This window comes from Enhydra lutris, unplaced genomic scaffold (genome assembly GCF_002288905.1).
Source record: "Enhydra lutris kenyoni isolate GAN:26980312 unplaced genomic scaffold, ASM228890v2 scaffoldscaffold8, whole genome shotgun sequence".
Classification (NCBI taxonomy): Eukaryota; Metazoa; Chordata; class Mammalia; order Carnivora; family Mustelidae; genus Enhydra; species Enhydra lutris.
The window spans coordinates 19,685,057-19,703,394 of record NW_019154092.1 but is presented as its reverse complement, the minus strand read 5'-3'; the positions used below and the strand labels follow the sequence as shown (position 1 = coordinate 19,703,394).

Genomic DNA, 18,338 nt, shown 5'->3' with positions numbered 1-18,338 from the left:
GCAGGGTGCCTGCTTCCCTTCCTCTCTCTCTCTGCCTGCCTCTCTGCCTACTTGTGATCTCTGTCTGTCAAATAACTAAAAAAAAAAAAAAAAATGTTTTTGAATCAAACAGGCACCTCCATTAAAACCCATGGGAGTTAGAGAACAGCAAGAGATTTTTTTTTTTAAGGTTTTATTTATTTATTTGACAGACAGAGATTACAAGTAGACAGAGAGGCAAGCAGAGAGAGAGGAAGGGAGGCAGGCTCCCTGCAGAGCAGAGAGCCCAACTGGGGGCTCCATCCCAGGACCCTGGGATCATGACCTGAGCCGAAGGCAGAGGCTTTAACCCACTGAGCCATCCAGGCACCCTTCTTTTCTTCCTGTTCTGGTGAAATTTAACTGGCTTTATTCCCTTCTTAATTTTCAAATAAAACAATCTGTATTTTATTTACCTCTTATACCCCCCCCCCCCACTATGCTGTCTTATAGTAAGAGTTCTTTCCAACCCTGTAAAGATACCTAAGACTCTGTTTCTCTTCTGAGGAAATTGGTAGGCATCGACTAGGAGTTCTTCCTGGGTTACCTAGCCTCCCCCTTGGCCCCCTAGACACCATCTGCTCTGCCAGTGGCCTCTGTGGTGTGCTGCTTTCTCTTGGGCTTTTCTTTTCCTTTTTTAAAGATTTTATTTATTTGACAGAGAGAAACACAGTGAGAGAGAGAGAGAGAGAGAGAACACAAGCAGAGGGAATGGGAGAGGGAGAAGCACGCTTCCCGCCGAGCAGGGAGCCCGATGTGGGGCTCGATCCCAGAACCCTGGGATCATGACCTGAGCCCAAGGCAGACACTTAAGGACTGAGCCACCCAGGCACTCTTGGATTTTTCATCCACCAACTTTAGGCCCCTCTAGGAGCTTTTCAATCCCACATCCCTCCTTTCTCCTATATGTCAAGCTTTTTCTGTTTCTGACTTTTGCCCCACATCCTGTAAACAGGCCCAGGTATTTAATATCCTAAGACTGGAGCTATCACTAGCTCTTCAGAACAGAGTTGCTTTAAAGGAATCTGGTGCCCTCTCTCCTTAATATCCCCCATTCACTCTTCAATGTCCCCACATCCGTTTTTGCCTCTGTCATTTCCGCTGGAAGTATTCTTGAGTTCACCAGTGACCTCTGATTTGCCAAACCAGCCGGTGTTTTCAGACATTGTCCTGGTGCTTCCTTTAACATTTCACTCCCATCTTCTGACCCCTTTGAAATTCTGTGCTCTCTTGGTTTCCGTGTTCTCACCCTCTCCTCTCCCCTTCTCCAACCTTAGTCCTTCTCTCTGCTAGATCATAGTCACTGACCTCCTTCCCTTAAATGTTGGTCTTCTCCCCTTGAGGGATCTTCTTTACTCCTCTGACTTTAATCACCACGTTCTTGAGTTCTAGCCAAGAATGGTCTTAGCTGCTTCTGCTCGAGCTGCTGTCTGGCCCTCTCCCTGTTTCCCACAGGAGCCTCAGACTCCTCATGCCAGGCATGGAATCACAGCTTCACCTGGGACTGTTCTTTCCTTACACTTGTCCGTGTTGGCAACTTTGTTCACCCTGCTGGTCTTGGTGAACTTTCATTCTTCAAGTTCCAGCTTCAAAGTCCCTTTTTCTGTGATTCCTTCTATAACTGATACAAATGAAAAGCTCTCTCCTGTACAACCACTGCCCCTTGCACACATTACTATTCTTGGCACATGCTGGTAGGATTATGGGCGCGTCTGCCCTGTTTCCGAAGGGCATAGATTGAGTGGGCCTCCTTGTGCCTCCAGTGCCTGTAAGCAGCCCGTCTTTGCTAGGCATTAACAACTGCTGTGGTAATACATTGCAGTGGACTGTTTAAGTGGCTTAGATTTATTTTTATCCTTTTTATTTCTTTCATCATGATAGGTGTACTCTTTAATCCCCATCCCATATTTCCCCCATCCCTTTACCCCCTGCCCTCTGGTAACCATCAGGGTGTTCGCTGTAGTTAAAAGACTGTTTCTTGGTTTGCCTCTCATTTTTTCCCCCTTTGTTTGTTTTGTTTTTTAAATTCCAAATATGAGTGAGAGCATATGGTATTTGTCTTTCTTTGACTTACTTTGCCTAGTGTTATAATCTCCAGCTCCATCCGTGTTCTTGTGGATAGCAAGATTTCATTTTTTATAACTAATATTCCTGTGTGTGTGTGTGTGTGTGTGTGTGTGTGTGTACATCTCCTTTATCAGTGAACACTTGGACTGCTTCCATAGTTTGGCTCTTGTTAATAATGCTGCAATAAACATAAGGATACATGTATCCCTTTGCCAGTCTTTTTGAATTTCTGGTACAAGTACCCAGTCGTGTGATTCCTGGATTGTAGGGTAGTTCTATTTTAATTTTTTTTTTTTTTTTCGAGGAACCTTCATACTGTCCTTCAGATACACCAGTTTCCATTCCCACCACAGTGCATGAGGGCTCTTTTTTCTCCACATCTTCACTGGCACTCGTTTCTTGTGTTGTTGATTTTAGCCATTGTGACAGGTGTGAGCTGATAACTCATTGTAGTTTTGATTTGTATCTCCCTGAGGATGAGTGATATTGAGCGTGTTTTCATGTGTCTGTTGGCCATCTGGATGTCGTCTTTGGAGAGATGTCTGTTCATGTCTTCTGCCCATTTCTTAACTGGATTATTATTATTATTATTTTTTTTTTTGGTGTTGAGTTGTATGAGTTCTTCATATATGTTTATTTTTTTAATCACCATATCCGTTGTGGGCTTGAACTCACAACCCTGAGATTGAGAGTCTTACACTTCTCCAACTGAGCCAGCCAGCCACCTCTAAGTTATGTATTTTGGATACTAACCTTTTATCAGGTGTGTCACTTTGCAAATATCTTCTCCCATTCAGTAGGTTGTCTTTTAGTTTTGCTGATTGTTTCCTTCACTGTGCAGAAGCTTTTGATATTGTCCATGCAGTGTATTTTTTCCTTCTGTTTCTCTTGCATCAGGAGACCTATCTAGAAATAGGCCATGTTGCTATGGCCAGTGTCAGAGAAATTACTGCCTGTACTGTCGTCTAGGATTTGATGGTTTCACACCTCACAGTTAGGTGTTTAATCCATTTGGGTTTCTTTTTGTGCGTGGTATAAGACGGCAGCCCAGTTTCATTCTTTCGCTGTGGCTGTCCAGTTTTCCCAACACCATTTGTTGAAGAGACTCTTTTTCCCATTGCATATTCTTGCCTTCTTTGTCAAAGATTAATTGACCACATAGTTGTGGGTATATTTCTGGGCTCTGTATTGTGTTCTGTTGTTCCATTTGTCTGTTTTTGTGGCAGTACCACAGTGTTTTAATTTTTAGAGCTTTGTAGTTTATGTTAAAATCTGGGGTTGTGATATCTCCAGTTTTGTTCTTTTTCAAGATTGCTTTGACTCCTTGAGGTCTTTTGTGGCTCCCTACAAATTAGGATTGTTTGTTCTAGTTCTGTGAAAAGTGCTGTTTGTATTTTGATAGGAATTGCATGGTGATTGAATGGTAGATTGCTTTGGGTAGTATGGACATTTTAATAGTATTTCTTGTTTCCATCCATGAGCATGGAATAGCTTTCCCTTTGTTTTTGTCATCTTCAGTTTCTTTCATCAGTGTTTTATAGCTTCAAGAGTACAGGTCTTTTATCTTCTTGGTTAAGTTCATTCCTAGGTATCTTTGTTGAAATTATAAATGGGATTGTTAATTTCACTTTCTGCTACCTCATTATTAGTTTATAGAAATGCAATGAATTCCTATATGATTTTGTATCCTGTGACTACTGAATTCATTAATCAGTTCTGATAGTTTTTTGGCGGAGTCTTTAGAGTTTAGAGTTTTCTATATATAGTATCACATCATTTGCAAATAGTGAAAGTTTTACTTCTTTCTTACCAATCTGAATGCCTTTCATTTCTTGTCTCATTGCTGTAGCTAGGACTTCCAGTACTACGTTGAATAAAAGTGCTAAGAGTGGATATCCCTGTATTGCTCCTGATTTTAGGAGGAAAAACTGTTTTTCATCATTGAGTATGATGTTAGCTGTAGGTTTTTTATATATGGCCTTTATTATGTTGGGGTGTGTTCCCTGTAAGCCTACTTTACTGAGGATTTTTATGAAGAATGGGTGCTGTACTTTGTCAAATACTTTTTTTGCATGTAGTTAAAAGATAAAAACCATATGATCATTTCTCTGTTAATGTATCACTTTGATTGATTTGTGAATATTGAGCCACCCTTGCATCCCATGCATAAATCTCACTCGGTCGTGGTGTATGATTTTTTAAAATGTATTGTTGGATTTGGTTTACTAATATGTCATTGAGGATTTTTTTGCATTTATGTTCCTCAGAGATATTGGGCTATAGTTGGTTTTTTTGTTTTGTTTTGTTTTGTTTTGTTTTTGTTTTTTTTTTTTGGTAGTGTCATTTGGTTTTGGTATCAGGGTAATGCTGGCCTCATAGAATGAATTTGGAAGCTTTCCTTACTCTTATCTTTTGGAATAGTTTGAGAAGAATAGGCATTATTATTCCTTGAAATGTTTGGCAGAATTCTTCTGTAAAACCATCTGGTCCTGGACTTTTGTTTTTTGGGTTTTTTGGTTGCGGATTCTATTTCATTGCTGATAATCTGTTCAGATTTTCTGTTTCTTCTTGGTTCAGTTTTGGGGAGTTATGTGTTTCTAGGAATTTATCCATTTCTTCTGTCCAGTGTTTTGGCACTAATTTTTCATAATCTCTTACAGTCTTCTGTATTTCTCTGGTGGTGATTATTTCTCCTCTTTGACTTCTGATTTTCTAGGAGTTCTCCCTCTCCGTCTCTCTTTATGAGTCTCTGGGTAAATGTTTATCAATTGTTGATCGTTTAAAAAAAAAAAACCAAAACCTAGCGCCGGCTTTCATTGATGTTTTTGCTATCATTTTAAATACTCAAATATCTTTTTCTGCTGTTTTGTATTTTCATACAGTATCTTGGTTTTGTTTCAGAATATAATTTCATTTTATTTAAATTTTTCCTGAATTTTTTTCAACTTTTTTTTTTTTTTGCCTCTTCAGTTCTAGATTCTTTCATGTTTTGGAGGTTTTATTCAGATGTCTTGTCACCCTTACTGGTTTTTAATAGGAACCAGAAAGCTGATTGGAAATTGAGCAAGTAGGGGAACCCTTGACTGGCCAACTCTACTGTAAGATTCATCTGGCTCAGCCATTTGTTGGGAGCTGCTGGTGTTGTCTTGGAATATGTTATCTTTCAGAGACTGTAACCACCTTAGTCTTCTCTCAGGGGCTGGAGCCTGGCTTGTCAGCATTAGGAATGCTTAGGGAAGAGGGTTGAAGGTCATGGTATTCACTATGCATTGGCTACTTTTTGAAACAATCCTTCAATTGTCTTCCATCCTCCAGTCTGTAGAATATTTCTTTTAGCCTTCCTAGAGGATTTATTTAACCACTCCCCTATCGATGGATATGGACTTAATACCCTTTTAACTGTTGTAAATCATGCAATCCTTGTGAACATGCTTACAAAATAATCTTCTGTAAGTATTTTTATAAGATAAATTCCTAGAAGTAGAGTTTCCCTGGGAAAGTAAATGGCATATGTGTATTTATAAAATAAATTATAAAATATGCATAAGATAATTACCATCTTAGAAATGTCTATGTATACTTCAGTAGTATTAAATACATTAATAGTGTGTCCTACTGTCACCACCATCCAGCTTTAAAATTTTTCTTATAAAATTGAAATTCTGTACCCAATAAATAACTCCCCATTCTCCTCTCCCCGAAGTCCCTGGCAACCACCATTCCACTTTCTTTCTCTGATTTTGACTACAGTGCTCTAAATACTTCATAGAAATGGAATCATACAGTATTTGTCTTTCTGTGACTAGCTTATTTCACTTAGCATAATGTCCTCATAGTTAATCCATATCTTAGCATATTGCAGAAATTTCTCCCTTTTTAAACACTGAAAAGTATATATCATATTTTGCTTTACCATTCATCTGCCAGTGGACACTTGTTTTGCTTTCATGTTTTAGCTATTGTGAATAACGCGGCCATGAACGTAGCTGTACAAATACTTCAAGACCTCACTTTCCGTTCTTTCAGGTATATATCCAGAAGTGGAATTGCCAGATCATAGGGTAATTCTATTTTTAATTTTTTGAGAAATCCCTAATTTTTTTTTACATAGTGGCAGTACCATTTTACATTCCTACCAGCCGTGCACAGGATTCTAATTTTTTCACATCCTTGACAATACTTGCCTTCTGCTTTTTTTTTCATAGTAGCCTTCTTAATGGGTGTGAGGTGATACCCATTATAGTTTTAATTTGCATTTTCCTAATGATCAGTGATATGGACTGTCTTTTTGTGTCTTTATTGGTCATTTGCATATTTTCTTTTTTAAAAAGATTTTATTTATTAGAGAGAGGCAGACTTCTGCTGAGTGGTGAGCCCAATCAGGACTTGAGCTGAAGGCAGATGCTTAACTGGAAGCTGAACCATTTGGGGGCCCCACCCGTTTGCATATTTTCCTTGGAGAAATATCTAAACTTCATGTTTTTGTCGTTGTTATTGTTGTTGTTGTTTAAAGATTTTATTTATTTATTTGGCAGAGGGAGATCACAGGCAGAGAGACAGAGAGAGAGGGGGGAAGTAGGCTCCCTGCTGAGCAGGGAGCAGAGAGCCAAATGCGGGGCTTGATCCCAGGACCCTGAGGTCATGACCCGAGCCTAAAGCAGGGGCCCAACCCCCTGAGCCACCCAGACGCCCCTGTTGTTTTAATGGGATTTGTTTTTAAAGATTTTAATTTATTTGAGAGAGAGAGAGAGAGAGCGCGAGAGAGAGCAAGGAAGCATGAGTAGGGGGGAGGGTGAGAAGGAGAAGCAGATGCTCTGCTGAGTAGGGAGCCCGTCATGGGGCTGAATTCTAGAACCCCTAGAACCCCAGGATCATGACCTGAGCTGAAAGCAGATGCTTAACCAACTGAGCCAGCCAGGTGCCCCTTGAATTGGGTTTTGAGTTCTAGACATTCTCTGTATATTTTGGATTTAATCCCTTATCAGTTACATGATTTGCAAGTATTTTCTCCCATCCAAGTCCTAACCAGGCCCAACCCTGCTTAGCTTCTGAGATCAGATGAGATCAGGCGCGTTCAGGGTGGTATGGCCATAGACTGCAAATATTCTCTAATTTTGTACTTGTCTTTTAACTCTGATAGTGTCTTTTGATGCACAGAATTTTAAAATTTTCATGATGTCCACTTTGTCTATTTTTTCTTTTGTTACCCATGCCCTTGTTCTATCCAAGAAATCATTGCCAAATCCAGTGTCATGAGGTTTTTGCCCTGTGTTTTCCTGAGTTTTGTATTAAGTCTTACATTTAGATCTTTGATCTAGCTTGAGTTAGTTTTTGAATACAATGTTGAGTAAAGGTTCAGCTTTACTCTTTTCCATGTGGATTTTCAGTTTCCCCAGCACCATTTGTTGATGACTGTCCTTTACTCATTGAATTATCTTGACACTCTTATAAAAATTCATTTGACCATATACACAAGGATTTATTTCTGACTTCCCTGTTCTGTTCCATTGTTTTGTATGTCTTCATGCCTGTACCACAATGTTTGATTATGGTAGCTTTGTAATAAGTTTGAAATTGGCAAGTATGAATCCTCCAACATTCTTTTTGTCACAATCTTTTTCAAGATTGTTTTGGCTATTTAAAGTCCCTTGAAATTTCACAGGAGTTTTAGGATGGGTTTTTCTATTTCTACAAACATTTTTGGGATTTCGATAGGCATTGAAAGAATGTCTAGATTTCTTTCCATAGGACTGACATTTTAATAATGTTGAGTTTTCTAGTCTGTGACTATGGGATGTGTTTCCATTTATTTATGTCTTTCATTTCTCAATATTTTGTAATTTTTATTGTATAAATATTTCATCTTTTTGGTTAATTATTTTTGACAGTATTATAAATTGAATTATTTTTGTAATTTCCTTTTCAGATGATTTATTACTATAGGAACACAACTGATTTTTATGTTGCTCTTGTATCCTAACACTTTCCTAAATTGGTTATTTCTAAGCTTTTTTTGGTTGAATCTTAATGGTTTTCTGTAAATATCCTCAACAAACCGATAATTTTACTGCTCTTTTCCCAATTTGGATGCTTTTTATTTCTTATCTAAATTATCTGCTAGAATGCCCAGTATTATGTTGACTAAAACTGGTGAAAGTGGGCATCATCTCCTTGTTCCTAATCTTTGAGGAAAAGCTTTCCATCTTTCATCTTTGAGTATGATGTTTTCTATGGGTTTTTTACAGATGGCTTTTATTACATTAAAATAGTTTCCTTTTATTTGTAGCTCTTTGGATTTTTTTTTAAATCCTGCAAGGTGTTGAATTTTGTTAAATATGTTATTTGCATCACTTGAGAGGATTATGTATTTTTTTTATTCTGTTATGTAGTGTATTGCATTGATCAGTTTTCATATGTTGAACTATCCTTGCATTTCAGGAATAAATCCCACTGGGTCATGGTGTATATTCCTTTAATACACTGCTGAATTCAGTTTTGCTAGTATTTCATTGAGAATTTTTCCATCAGTGTTCATAAGGGATATCAGTCTGTTTTTCTTTTATCTTTGTCTGTCTTTGGTATTAGTGTGATGGTGGCCTCATGGATGAGTTACAAAGTATTCTTTCCTCTTTGAATTTTTTAGAAAAAATTGAGAAGAATTAATATCATTCTCCAGTGAAGCAGTCAAGTTCAGGAAGATTTTCTGTGGGAGATTTTGATTTTTTTTTTTTTTTTTTTTTTTTTTAGGATTTTAATTTTATTTATTTGAGAGAGTGAGTGCAAGTGAGAGCACAAGCAGGGGGAGTGGCAGAGGGAGAGAGAGAGAGAGAGGCAGGCCTCCTGGGGCGGGGGGACACAACATGGGGCTAGATCCCAGGACCCTGAGATCATGACCTGAGCTGAAAGCTGACTGTTAACCAGCTGAGCCACCCAGGCACTGCTTGATCTCTTAACTAGTTGTGTATCTAGTTTACTAGTTGTGTATCAGAGTTCCCATTTCTTCATGATTTAGTCTTGGTAGGTTTTGTGTTTGTAGGAATATGTCCATGTCCTCTAGATTATCTGATTTGTTGGTGCACAGTTGTTCACCATACTCTTAAAACGCTTTTTATTTTTGTAGGGTTGGTAATAATGTCCTTGTTATTTCTGATTTTAGTAATCTGATTCTTTTCTTTTTTCCTTACTCCAGCTAAGTGTTTGCCAATTTTGTTGATCATTTTGAAGAACCAACGTCTGGTTTCATTGAATTTTTTTCTGTTTTTCTATTCTCTATTTTGTTGCTTTCTGCTCTAATCTTTAGTATTTTTTTCTAGCTTTAGGTTTTTTTCCCTAATGTCTTAATTTGCAAAGTTAGTTGGTTGTTTTGAGGTCTTTCTTGTTTTTCAATATAAGCATTCTTAGCTGTACATTTCCCCTCTGAACATTGCTTTTGCTGTGTCTGCTAAGTGTTTTGTGTTTTCATATTTATTTATCTCTAATGTCTTCAGTTTCCTTTGTGATTTATTTTTTGATCTGTTGGTTATTTTAAAGTATGTTTCGTTTCCACCATGTTGCGAATTTTCCCCTTTTCCTTCAGTAATTCCTAACATCATCCCTACTGAGACTTAGTCTGTGGCCTAACATGTGGTCTGTCCTGGAAAGATACTTGAGAGAAATGTATATGCTCTTGTCAGGTAGAGTGTTCTGTAAATGTTTGCTAGATTTGGTTTATTGTGTTAACTCCTCTGTTTCCTTCTGTCTAGTGTGGTCCTATCCATTATTATGAGTGGGATATTGAAGTTTCCTGACTATTAGTGTTTCTTAAATTGTTTTTGTTTCTTATATTTTGCTCTATCATTGGGTTGTAAGGGCCTATTTAGCCAGAGTGGCCCCACCTCGGTTGAACAGCCATTTTGTTGTTTATGCAGTAAAACTTAAATTGACCCTGCCCCACCCCCCCAGGGAAACTTATTTAAAAGCAAGTCCGGGAAACCAGTCCTAGGTAACAAAGCCCAGATACAAGGGTGGGTCAGGTCAGGTAGAGATAATAGCCTGAATGCAGGGATGAGTTGGGTCAGGTGGAGACATCCAATCAGTAAAGCATGCATACTCTCTCCTTAGCTACCAAGGAGTGTGGGCCCTGCCTTTTGGGCACCAATTCTCACCAAAGTGATAGGCTAGTTCAAGTGTCTACTATAGGGTAAATTGTAATTCAGTTGGCCACCTGTGTGTGACCTAGCATGACTGCAGCTTTCTCTGTGTGTTATAATCTCAGTTGCCACCTGTGTGTGGCCAGGCCCTGCCACATGGCCTTTGGTCTATAAAAGTTAGTCTGTGAGGCAGGGAGGGGTCGCCCTGTCTGTAAGGGGCAGCCCTGATCGGTCTGTTTGACCGTTTGACAGTCGGTTTGATTCTTGATGCTTGGCGAGAAATAAAGCTTTGCTTGACCTTTGCTTTGTATTAGTCTCGCTCCCCATTATTGAGGGACCTAACAGGGTGTTTGTAATTACTTTCTTCTTGCTGTATTAAATCTTTTATTAATATATAATGTCTTTCTTTGTCTCTTGGAACCTCTTTTGATTTTGAGTTTATTGTGTCTGACATTAGTATAATCACTTCTGTTTTGATTACTGTTTGCAAGGAGTAGCTCTTTCTATCCTTTAACATTCAGTTAGTTTCTCTATTTGAATCTAAAGTACATCTCCTATAGACAGCATGTAGTTGGATCATGTGTTTTTATCCATTCTGCCAATCTCTGACTTCTGTCATTTTGCTATTTTCTATATGCCTTATAGCTTTTTTTTTTTTTTGTCCCTCATTTACTGCATTATTGTCCTCTTTTATGTTTAGCTGTTTTTTTGTTTGTTTTTTGTACTGAAATGTTTATTTCCTTTTTTGTGTATTTATAACTATTTGGGGGGAATTACCCAGGGGATTACACTTAACATCCTGAAGTTATAGCACTAATTTGAATTTATATTAGCTTAACTTAAATAATACACACAAAATTCTTGCTCCTTTATGCTAACCCTTTTTGGTTACTGAGGTCACAAAATTATATCTTTATATGCTGTATACCCAAAATATAAACTAATAATTCTTTTAAATTTGCTAGTCTCTTAAATTACATAGAAAACAAGATTTGGAGTTATAAAATAAAGTTATAATAATACTAGCTTTTAAACCAGTATTTTTTTCTTTAAATGTATTACTCTTAAATCCCATAGAAAACAAAAATTACAGCTATAAACCATTATTATAATAACAGTAGGTGTAATTGCACATGTATTTGCCTTTATCAAGCTGTTTATTTCTCTATATAGCCTTGAGTTATTGTCTAGTGTGCCTTTATTTTACCTTGCAGGAGTCTCTTGAGCATTTCTTTAAAAGGCAGGTCTAGTGGTAATAAACTCTCTAAGCTTTTTTTTTTTTCTTTTTTTTCTGGGAATGTCTTAATTTCTCTCTCACTTTTAAAAGGCAGTTTTGCCAGATATAGCGTTCTTGGCTCAACATTTTCTTTTCATGGTTTAAATGTATTTGCCCACTGCAGTCTGTCCTCCAAAATTTCCAATGAGAAATCTGCTGATAATCTTAACCCATCTGATGACTCAGCTTCTTTCTTCTGTCAAGATTTTCTCTTGAAAATTAGATTATATAGTGTATCTCTTTGAGTTCACCTTACTTGGCGTTCATTGACCTTCTCAGATGTCTTTTATCAAATTTAGCAGGTATTCAGCTATTAGTTCTCCAAATACTTTATCCCTTGTACTACCTCTTCTAGGACTTCCATGATGCATGTTGATTGTGTTTTGGTGTCCTACAGTTCACTTAAGCTTTGTTCAGATTTTGGTCTCTTTCTGTTCTCAGACTCAATAATTTCCATTGCCCTGTCTTTCAGGCTCACTGAGTCTTCTGCTTATTCAAATCTGCTTTTGAATCCCTCAAGTGAATTTTTCGTTTGTTGTATTTTTCAGCTCAAGAATTTTTTTCTTTGTTTCCTTTTGGGTTTTCTAATTTTTTTTATTCATATTTTCATCTTGTATATAAATTTTTACTTTCTCCATCTTTTTCTTTAGATCTTTGAATTCTTTTTGATAGCCTTTGTCTAGTATATTTGCCATCAGATCTTCAGAGACAGTTTCTATTGATTTGTTTTTTCCCTTTGAATGGGCCCTACTTTCCTGTTTCTTGGTATACTGTGTAACTTTTTTCATTGTTGAAAACTGGACATTTGAATTTAATAATGTAGTAACTCTAGATAGCAAATTCTCCTTCGCCAAGGTTTTCTAATTTGTTGTTGTGTTTTTGGATTATTGTGGGGTGTCTCTGTGCTGAGGGTTAGCCTGAGTTTTAAACTTAAGGTCTTCTCAGATCTTTGCTGAGCCTTTGGTGGTCATGAGCAGTTATGTTCTAGTTTTCCACATATGTGCAGTTGTTTTTGAATGTCGTGGTCAATATTTTTTTAAAGATCTTATTTATTGAGAGAGTGTGAGAGTAAACACATGAGAAGGGGGAAGGGGCGGGGTAGGGGTAGGGAGGAAGAAGCAGACACCCTGCTGAGCAAGGAACCTGAAGTGGGGCTTGATCCCAGGATGCTGGGATCATCACCTGAGCAGGAGGCAGATGCGCAACTGACTGAGCCACCTAGGCATCCCTGAATGTCCTTGTCCTCCGTCTGGCTTTTAAAGGGAAGACATCGAAAAATGAAGGGAAAAAACAAAAGAGTGCTGGCCCTTTAAATCCCCTGGAAGTTCCACCCACTTGAGGGGCTTGCAGCAAGCAGTGAGAGATGCTGCATCAGCAATGGCTACTTGCCTCTTTGTCTGTATCTCTGTGATCAGAAGCAGCAATAATCAGAGCCCAACTCTCCAATGTTTGGTGTATAGGGGTCTTTTTGTTCACTCTGACTCCTGCAACCTGCTCCAGGAACACATGTACCACAGGAGATGGGTAGCTGCACCTTGATAAGGGCTGAAAATGACCTAAATTAACCACAATTTATCTTCCAAGCTTTCCTTGGTGGTTGTAAGCCTTTAGTAGATCCCAGGGTTCCAAAATAGTTGCATTGGGCAGATTCTGCCAGAGCAATTATTGTCTGGGTGGGGAAACAGTGTCCTGGTGTTTAGTACTCTGCCATCTTAGCAGAATCGTCCACAGGTGTATGTGTATTTTGAAATTTACTTGATATTGACAAATTAGAACCCCCCTGTGACATATATGCATTTATATTCGTATTAGCACTTTACTAGAATGCACATTTTCTATCCATGACTGCATTGGGCATGTTTAATCTTACTATTTTTTTAATTGAGGTATTATTGACTTGCAATGTTACATTACTTTCAGGTGTATAAGCTTTTATTTTTGCTAATCTTGTAGGCAAAAAAATTGATTTATTTGCATTTATTTTTAGAAAGAAATTATATTCAGTGAATTGCTGTTCATAATGTCTTGACAAATGCTTTAAATTTGGTTGTATTCTTCCACATTTGGTTTGAGGCTTGGTAAAAGATGAGAGAGAAAACAAAGGAATGGTAAGTATGGTCATTCTCGGATATTTATAATGTAATTTTTTCTATCCAGGATATTTTGCACAGGTTTTGAATGTGTTAATTTATACTTCAGCCTCAGGATATTTTTATAGTAATGGCCACATTTTAATTTAATGTCTAGTTTTTGTTGTAATAACTATTTGCAAAATATGTGTCTATAATACAATGTTTTAGCAGCTCATGAGGTTATTTGGAGTTGAGGAAACTGAGGATTTGAGAGATTAAGAAACTTAACTGAATGTCTATTGCATTTTTTTCAATAGTAGAAAGGGCAAAGGAATCTCAGGGTCAACTTATGGCCCTGCAACTGATTCGTTTAGTCAGTTCTTGTGTCTGACTTATTACCTACAAAATAAAGATGTTTTTTTCCCTTTTTCTGTTACCAGATAGTATCCAAATGCACATTATGCTATTAGATAATAGCAATATTATTTTTCAATCTAGAAATGAACAGTGAAGCAGAACAACAGCTTCTCCATCATGCCAGAAATGGCAACGTTGAAGAAGTCAGACAGTTATTAGAAACCATGGAGAGAAATGAAGTAATTGCTGACATTAATTGCAAAGGTAAGCTTTGAGTGAACTTTTTAGCTTTCTCTTGTGAGTATGCATGACTCTTGTCATTTTTTTTTAGCACTGTTTTAATCTTGCTAGAAATAAATTCTCATCCCGTATTCTAGAAAGAAACTTCATAAGAGTGTGTAAAAGTTCTCTCATAGTCCTCCCTAAGTCAGAGAAATTGAGATCTAGTCTTAAGGTTTAAGATTCATGACAATTTTATTAATTATAAGATGCATGCTATGATAGGGTATTATAGTTAAAGCAGCAGGCCTGAGTGTTTACTATACGCCCAGAATCCTGTGCAGTACGTCGCAGATGGTGTTAGTAGGATCCTTGCCCTCACTGAGACTAGTATAGTAGATTAACAGATCAGACCAGTCTGTACTACACAGTATATACCAGAATATGGAACCCCAGGGTGTCATGAGATCTCGTCAGAGGTATGAAACTGGAACTAGAAGGATTAACTTCTTAGAGAAAATGTTTCAAAGGCAATCTATAAGGCGTATATAAAAAGTATAATCTATAAGGACTAACTGATGAAAATAGAAGAAGTGTTCAAGGGAGAAGATACAGCATGTGCCAAGGTCCTGAGGTGAGAGGCAGTCTAGGTGGTAAGGGCCTGCAGGCAGGAGGGGGTAAGGGATAAAGTTAGATAGATAAGCAGCATCCAAATCCTAATGCAACTTGTGTAGCAAGGTTGTAAATATTGCACTCAGGTGTGCAGAGAAATAGAATTTATTTTCTAAAATGACTGATATGTCAGGGGTGCCTGGGTGGCTCAGTGGGTTAAAGCCTCTGCCTTCAGCTCAGGTCATGATCTCAGAGTCCTGGGATCGAGCCCCACATCAGGCTCTCTGCTCAAGCGGGAAGCCTGCTTCCTCCTCTCTCTCTCTGCCTGCCTCTCTGCCTACTTGTGATCTCTGTCTGTCAAATAAATAAATAAAAATCTTTAAAAAAAAAAAATGACTGATATGTCAACAAGCACCTTCTCATTCTTGGACTATGGAAGACTTAATATTAGTCTTTGGGTACCTTAAGCTCAATTGCTTTTTAATAAATGGTCTTCCAGAACCTCTCAACTCTTCTTGCCCCATCTCCCCTAAGGTGGCCTTTAAATATAAAGATGAGAGTGCCTGGGTGGCTCAGTGGGTTAACTCCCTGCCATCGGCTTGGGTCATGATCTCAGTCCTGGGATCAAGTCCCACATCAGGCTCTCTGCTCAGCAGGGAGCCTGCTTCCCCTCCTTCTCTCTCTCTGCCTGCCTCTCTCCCTACTTGTGATCTTTCTCTGTCAAATAAATAAATAAAACCTTAAAAAAGAAATAAAAAATTAAATATAAAGGTGAGCCTTGTTTTGTGTCTGTAGCCTTTGGTTCCTCAGTGACCCTTTTCTTCCTAATGCTCCTTAAGCTTTGTAGTTGAACTTGGGGACAAAGTCAAACTCATGTCTCTGTTTGTCATACAAGTGGTGGTCCTTGGCTTTCACTTTGTGGCTGCCTTGTAGGTGGGTGCTAGGGTAGGTGGCTGTTAGGGGATCTTTTCCTGCCATCCCAGATGCTACTTGCTTGTTCTTAGTGTTCTCTCAATTTATCTCCCTCTCCGGGCTCATGAGCAGGAACGCTATGTCTCTGCATTTGTGTCTTTCACCCAGTCTTCTGTCCCCGATGCATATTTTATTCTGCTGTGTCACATTCTTCTCCCGTCCTAGGGGCACAAACTTTCTGGCTTCACCCATAGCGGGGAACGATTATTATATTTGCAACAGGGAGGAAACTATGTTTTGAGCTTTCCAGAACATGAGTTGATTTTTGGTATGCTAAAGGAATTCTAAAAATCCTTCTGGTCCTTCAACAAAGACCAGTTCTTAATCTTTATCTGGGATGATATTTTGAAAGCTAAAAACATTCCTGGCATTTGAAAGTCCTAATAACACTTTATTATCTACCTTTCCCACCCTCACCTATGGTTATTTCAGGCTGATTGATGGAAAGTTGTGTATTTGGAAATGTAAAACTATGAAGCAGATGTGAATGCTTATTCAAAATTTCATTGTTACACCTGTCAGACTTTGTCTTAAGGGCAGTTTAAAGGATTTATGTAGAGGAATGGCACACCAGTTCCTTGAAGGAAGTGAGTAGGGAGAGGTGGTATGGGGCGTGAGTAGTGTTTTCCCATGGGGATCACCTGTGCTAGGCATTTCTAGGATTTCTTTTCTATCTGATTTGTTTTTCCAAACCCTGAGAAATTGAGAAAATGGTGAAATGTACTATAATTCTTCAAGAATTAAAGCTTAACAGTCAACAGAGATGTTACTGGTTGGGAGGAATTACCGATGCCAAGTTGAAAGTGAGAGAAGGTAGCCCTGACCTGCAGTTGAAGGTTAAGGCCAGTATTTCTAGGATAGGGGTACAAAATTTTTTAGATATCCACAGTAAGTAGTAAAGAGTATAAAAGATGAAGTATTTTAATGTAGGATTTTGGAAATTCTGATTTCTTGGTCCAGAATCTTACCTATAAACACTACATGTGAGGAGACCAGTTCAGAAGCTGTTACAGAAACTTAAGGAAGACCGTTATGGGTTAACTGGGAGTGGAAGCAATGGGAATGGCAACAAGTAGATATAATTAACATTTATGAGGTAGAATCAATAGGACTAACTGAATGTGGGGGGGTGAAAAAAGAGATAAAAAGGGGCAAGAGTGTTGCTTATGTCTGATTTCAGAAACAAGGTAAATAAGGACAATTCATTGTGAAAATAAATGTTGGGGGGGGGAAGAGGTAGTTTTAGTGTGTACAGCTGACCCTTGAACAACACAGGGTAAAGGGGCATCAACCGCCTGCATGGTAAAAAAATCCACATAGAACTTTGATTCCCCAAAAACTTAATTGCTAATAGTCTACTTTTGCCCAGAAGCCTTACTGAAAATAGTCAATTAACATAAATGTTTTACATACTGTATTCTTATAATAAAGTAAGCTAGAGAAGAGAAAATCATAAGGAAAGTACATTTTATAGTGTTTATCGACTAAAATCTGTATGTCAGTGGACCCACACAGTTCAGGGGTCAACAGAATATATATAAAATGACAGGTGAGCTCAGCTTTGCACTTTTTGAGCAACCAAATGAAGGTTGTAGTAGTGAGTTGGAAAGGGAAATATGGATTTTGAAGTCAGTAGTACATTAACAGTGAAATCAGTGGAAAAGGGCCAGAAGATATCATTATTGGAGATACCAGTAATGAAGGAGTTGTAGGACAGTGGAACTTGCAAAGGATCCTGAGAGAAGTGAAGGAGAGAAGCAGAGAGAAATCCTATTGGGTTTCTATAACCTATAGCAGGGCTGTGGCAACCTGGAAGGCATGTAGGGCCATGCCGTCCAGCGCTGTCCAGTGACACAGTGCTATGGCAGCTGAAAAGTGCCCCTGGGAATCGGTGACAGCGTTTGTGGATTAAAACTTGAGGCCCATTTGAATGACATGGTGGGAGATGAACCTGGTCTGCCATGAGGACTGGAGGGTTGATAGGAATGAAGAGGGTGGATGGAGTAAGTGCAGGCAGAGCGGGAGGAAAGAGTGAAGAGGGCAGAATGGGATCAGAGAGGCTTTTGTTGCTCTTGCTTGTAAGATGGAAGAGACCTGAGTGTGTTTACTTCCTTCTTACTCATAAGTGAAGGGGGAGAGGTGGATGATAAAGGAGAATGCCTGAGAAGAAGGGGATGGAATCCAGGATACAGGAGCTGGCTTAGTCTTAGACATCAGAAGGGAAGGATGGAAGAATGCCTGTAGATAGTCGTGTGGTGGTAGATCTGGTGCCAGGAAGCCCTGGGAATTCCACGAAAGCCTTTCCTCTCATTGTGAAGCTGAGAGATTGAGGCCCTTTGTTCAGGGGAGGTGTTTGGGTAAGAGGCTTGAGGAGAACAGGGGCGACTTGAAGTGCATGTTGTAGAATGTAGGAGAGACACCTGAATAGGGTTGTATAAGAAGGATTGCCAAGCAGGGTCTAGAGCCGAGCTGAAGTGGAGATCCTGAGTTAAGCTGCCATGAGTCCACAGGGTTCTGTTATTTTTCTTCCACCAGTGTTCAGCAGCCTGGCTATGTTACAGAAAAATCAAACTAGTGTGCTTATCAGGCTTTGGGGTTTTTGTAGGCTACTGCAAC

The 18,338-nt window shown here is 38.6% G+C and overlaps 1 protein-coding gene across 1 annotated transcript in view; it reads left to right on the top strand.

The window, feature by feature from the left end:
• LOC111142507 (oxysterol binding protein like 1A) overlaps window positions 1-18,338 on the top strand; it is a 236,652-nt gene that overhangs the window by 6,932 nt on the left and 211,382 nt on the right. The window contains exon 2 of the mRNA XM_022495736.1: window positions 14,061-14,183. Within this exon, the coding sequence (XP_022351444.1) occupies window positions 14,063-14,183 (121 nt within the window). The 5' untranslated portion in view covers window positions 14,061-14,062. The remainder of the gene's footprint in view (window positions 1-14,060; window positions 14,184-18,338) is intronic.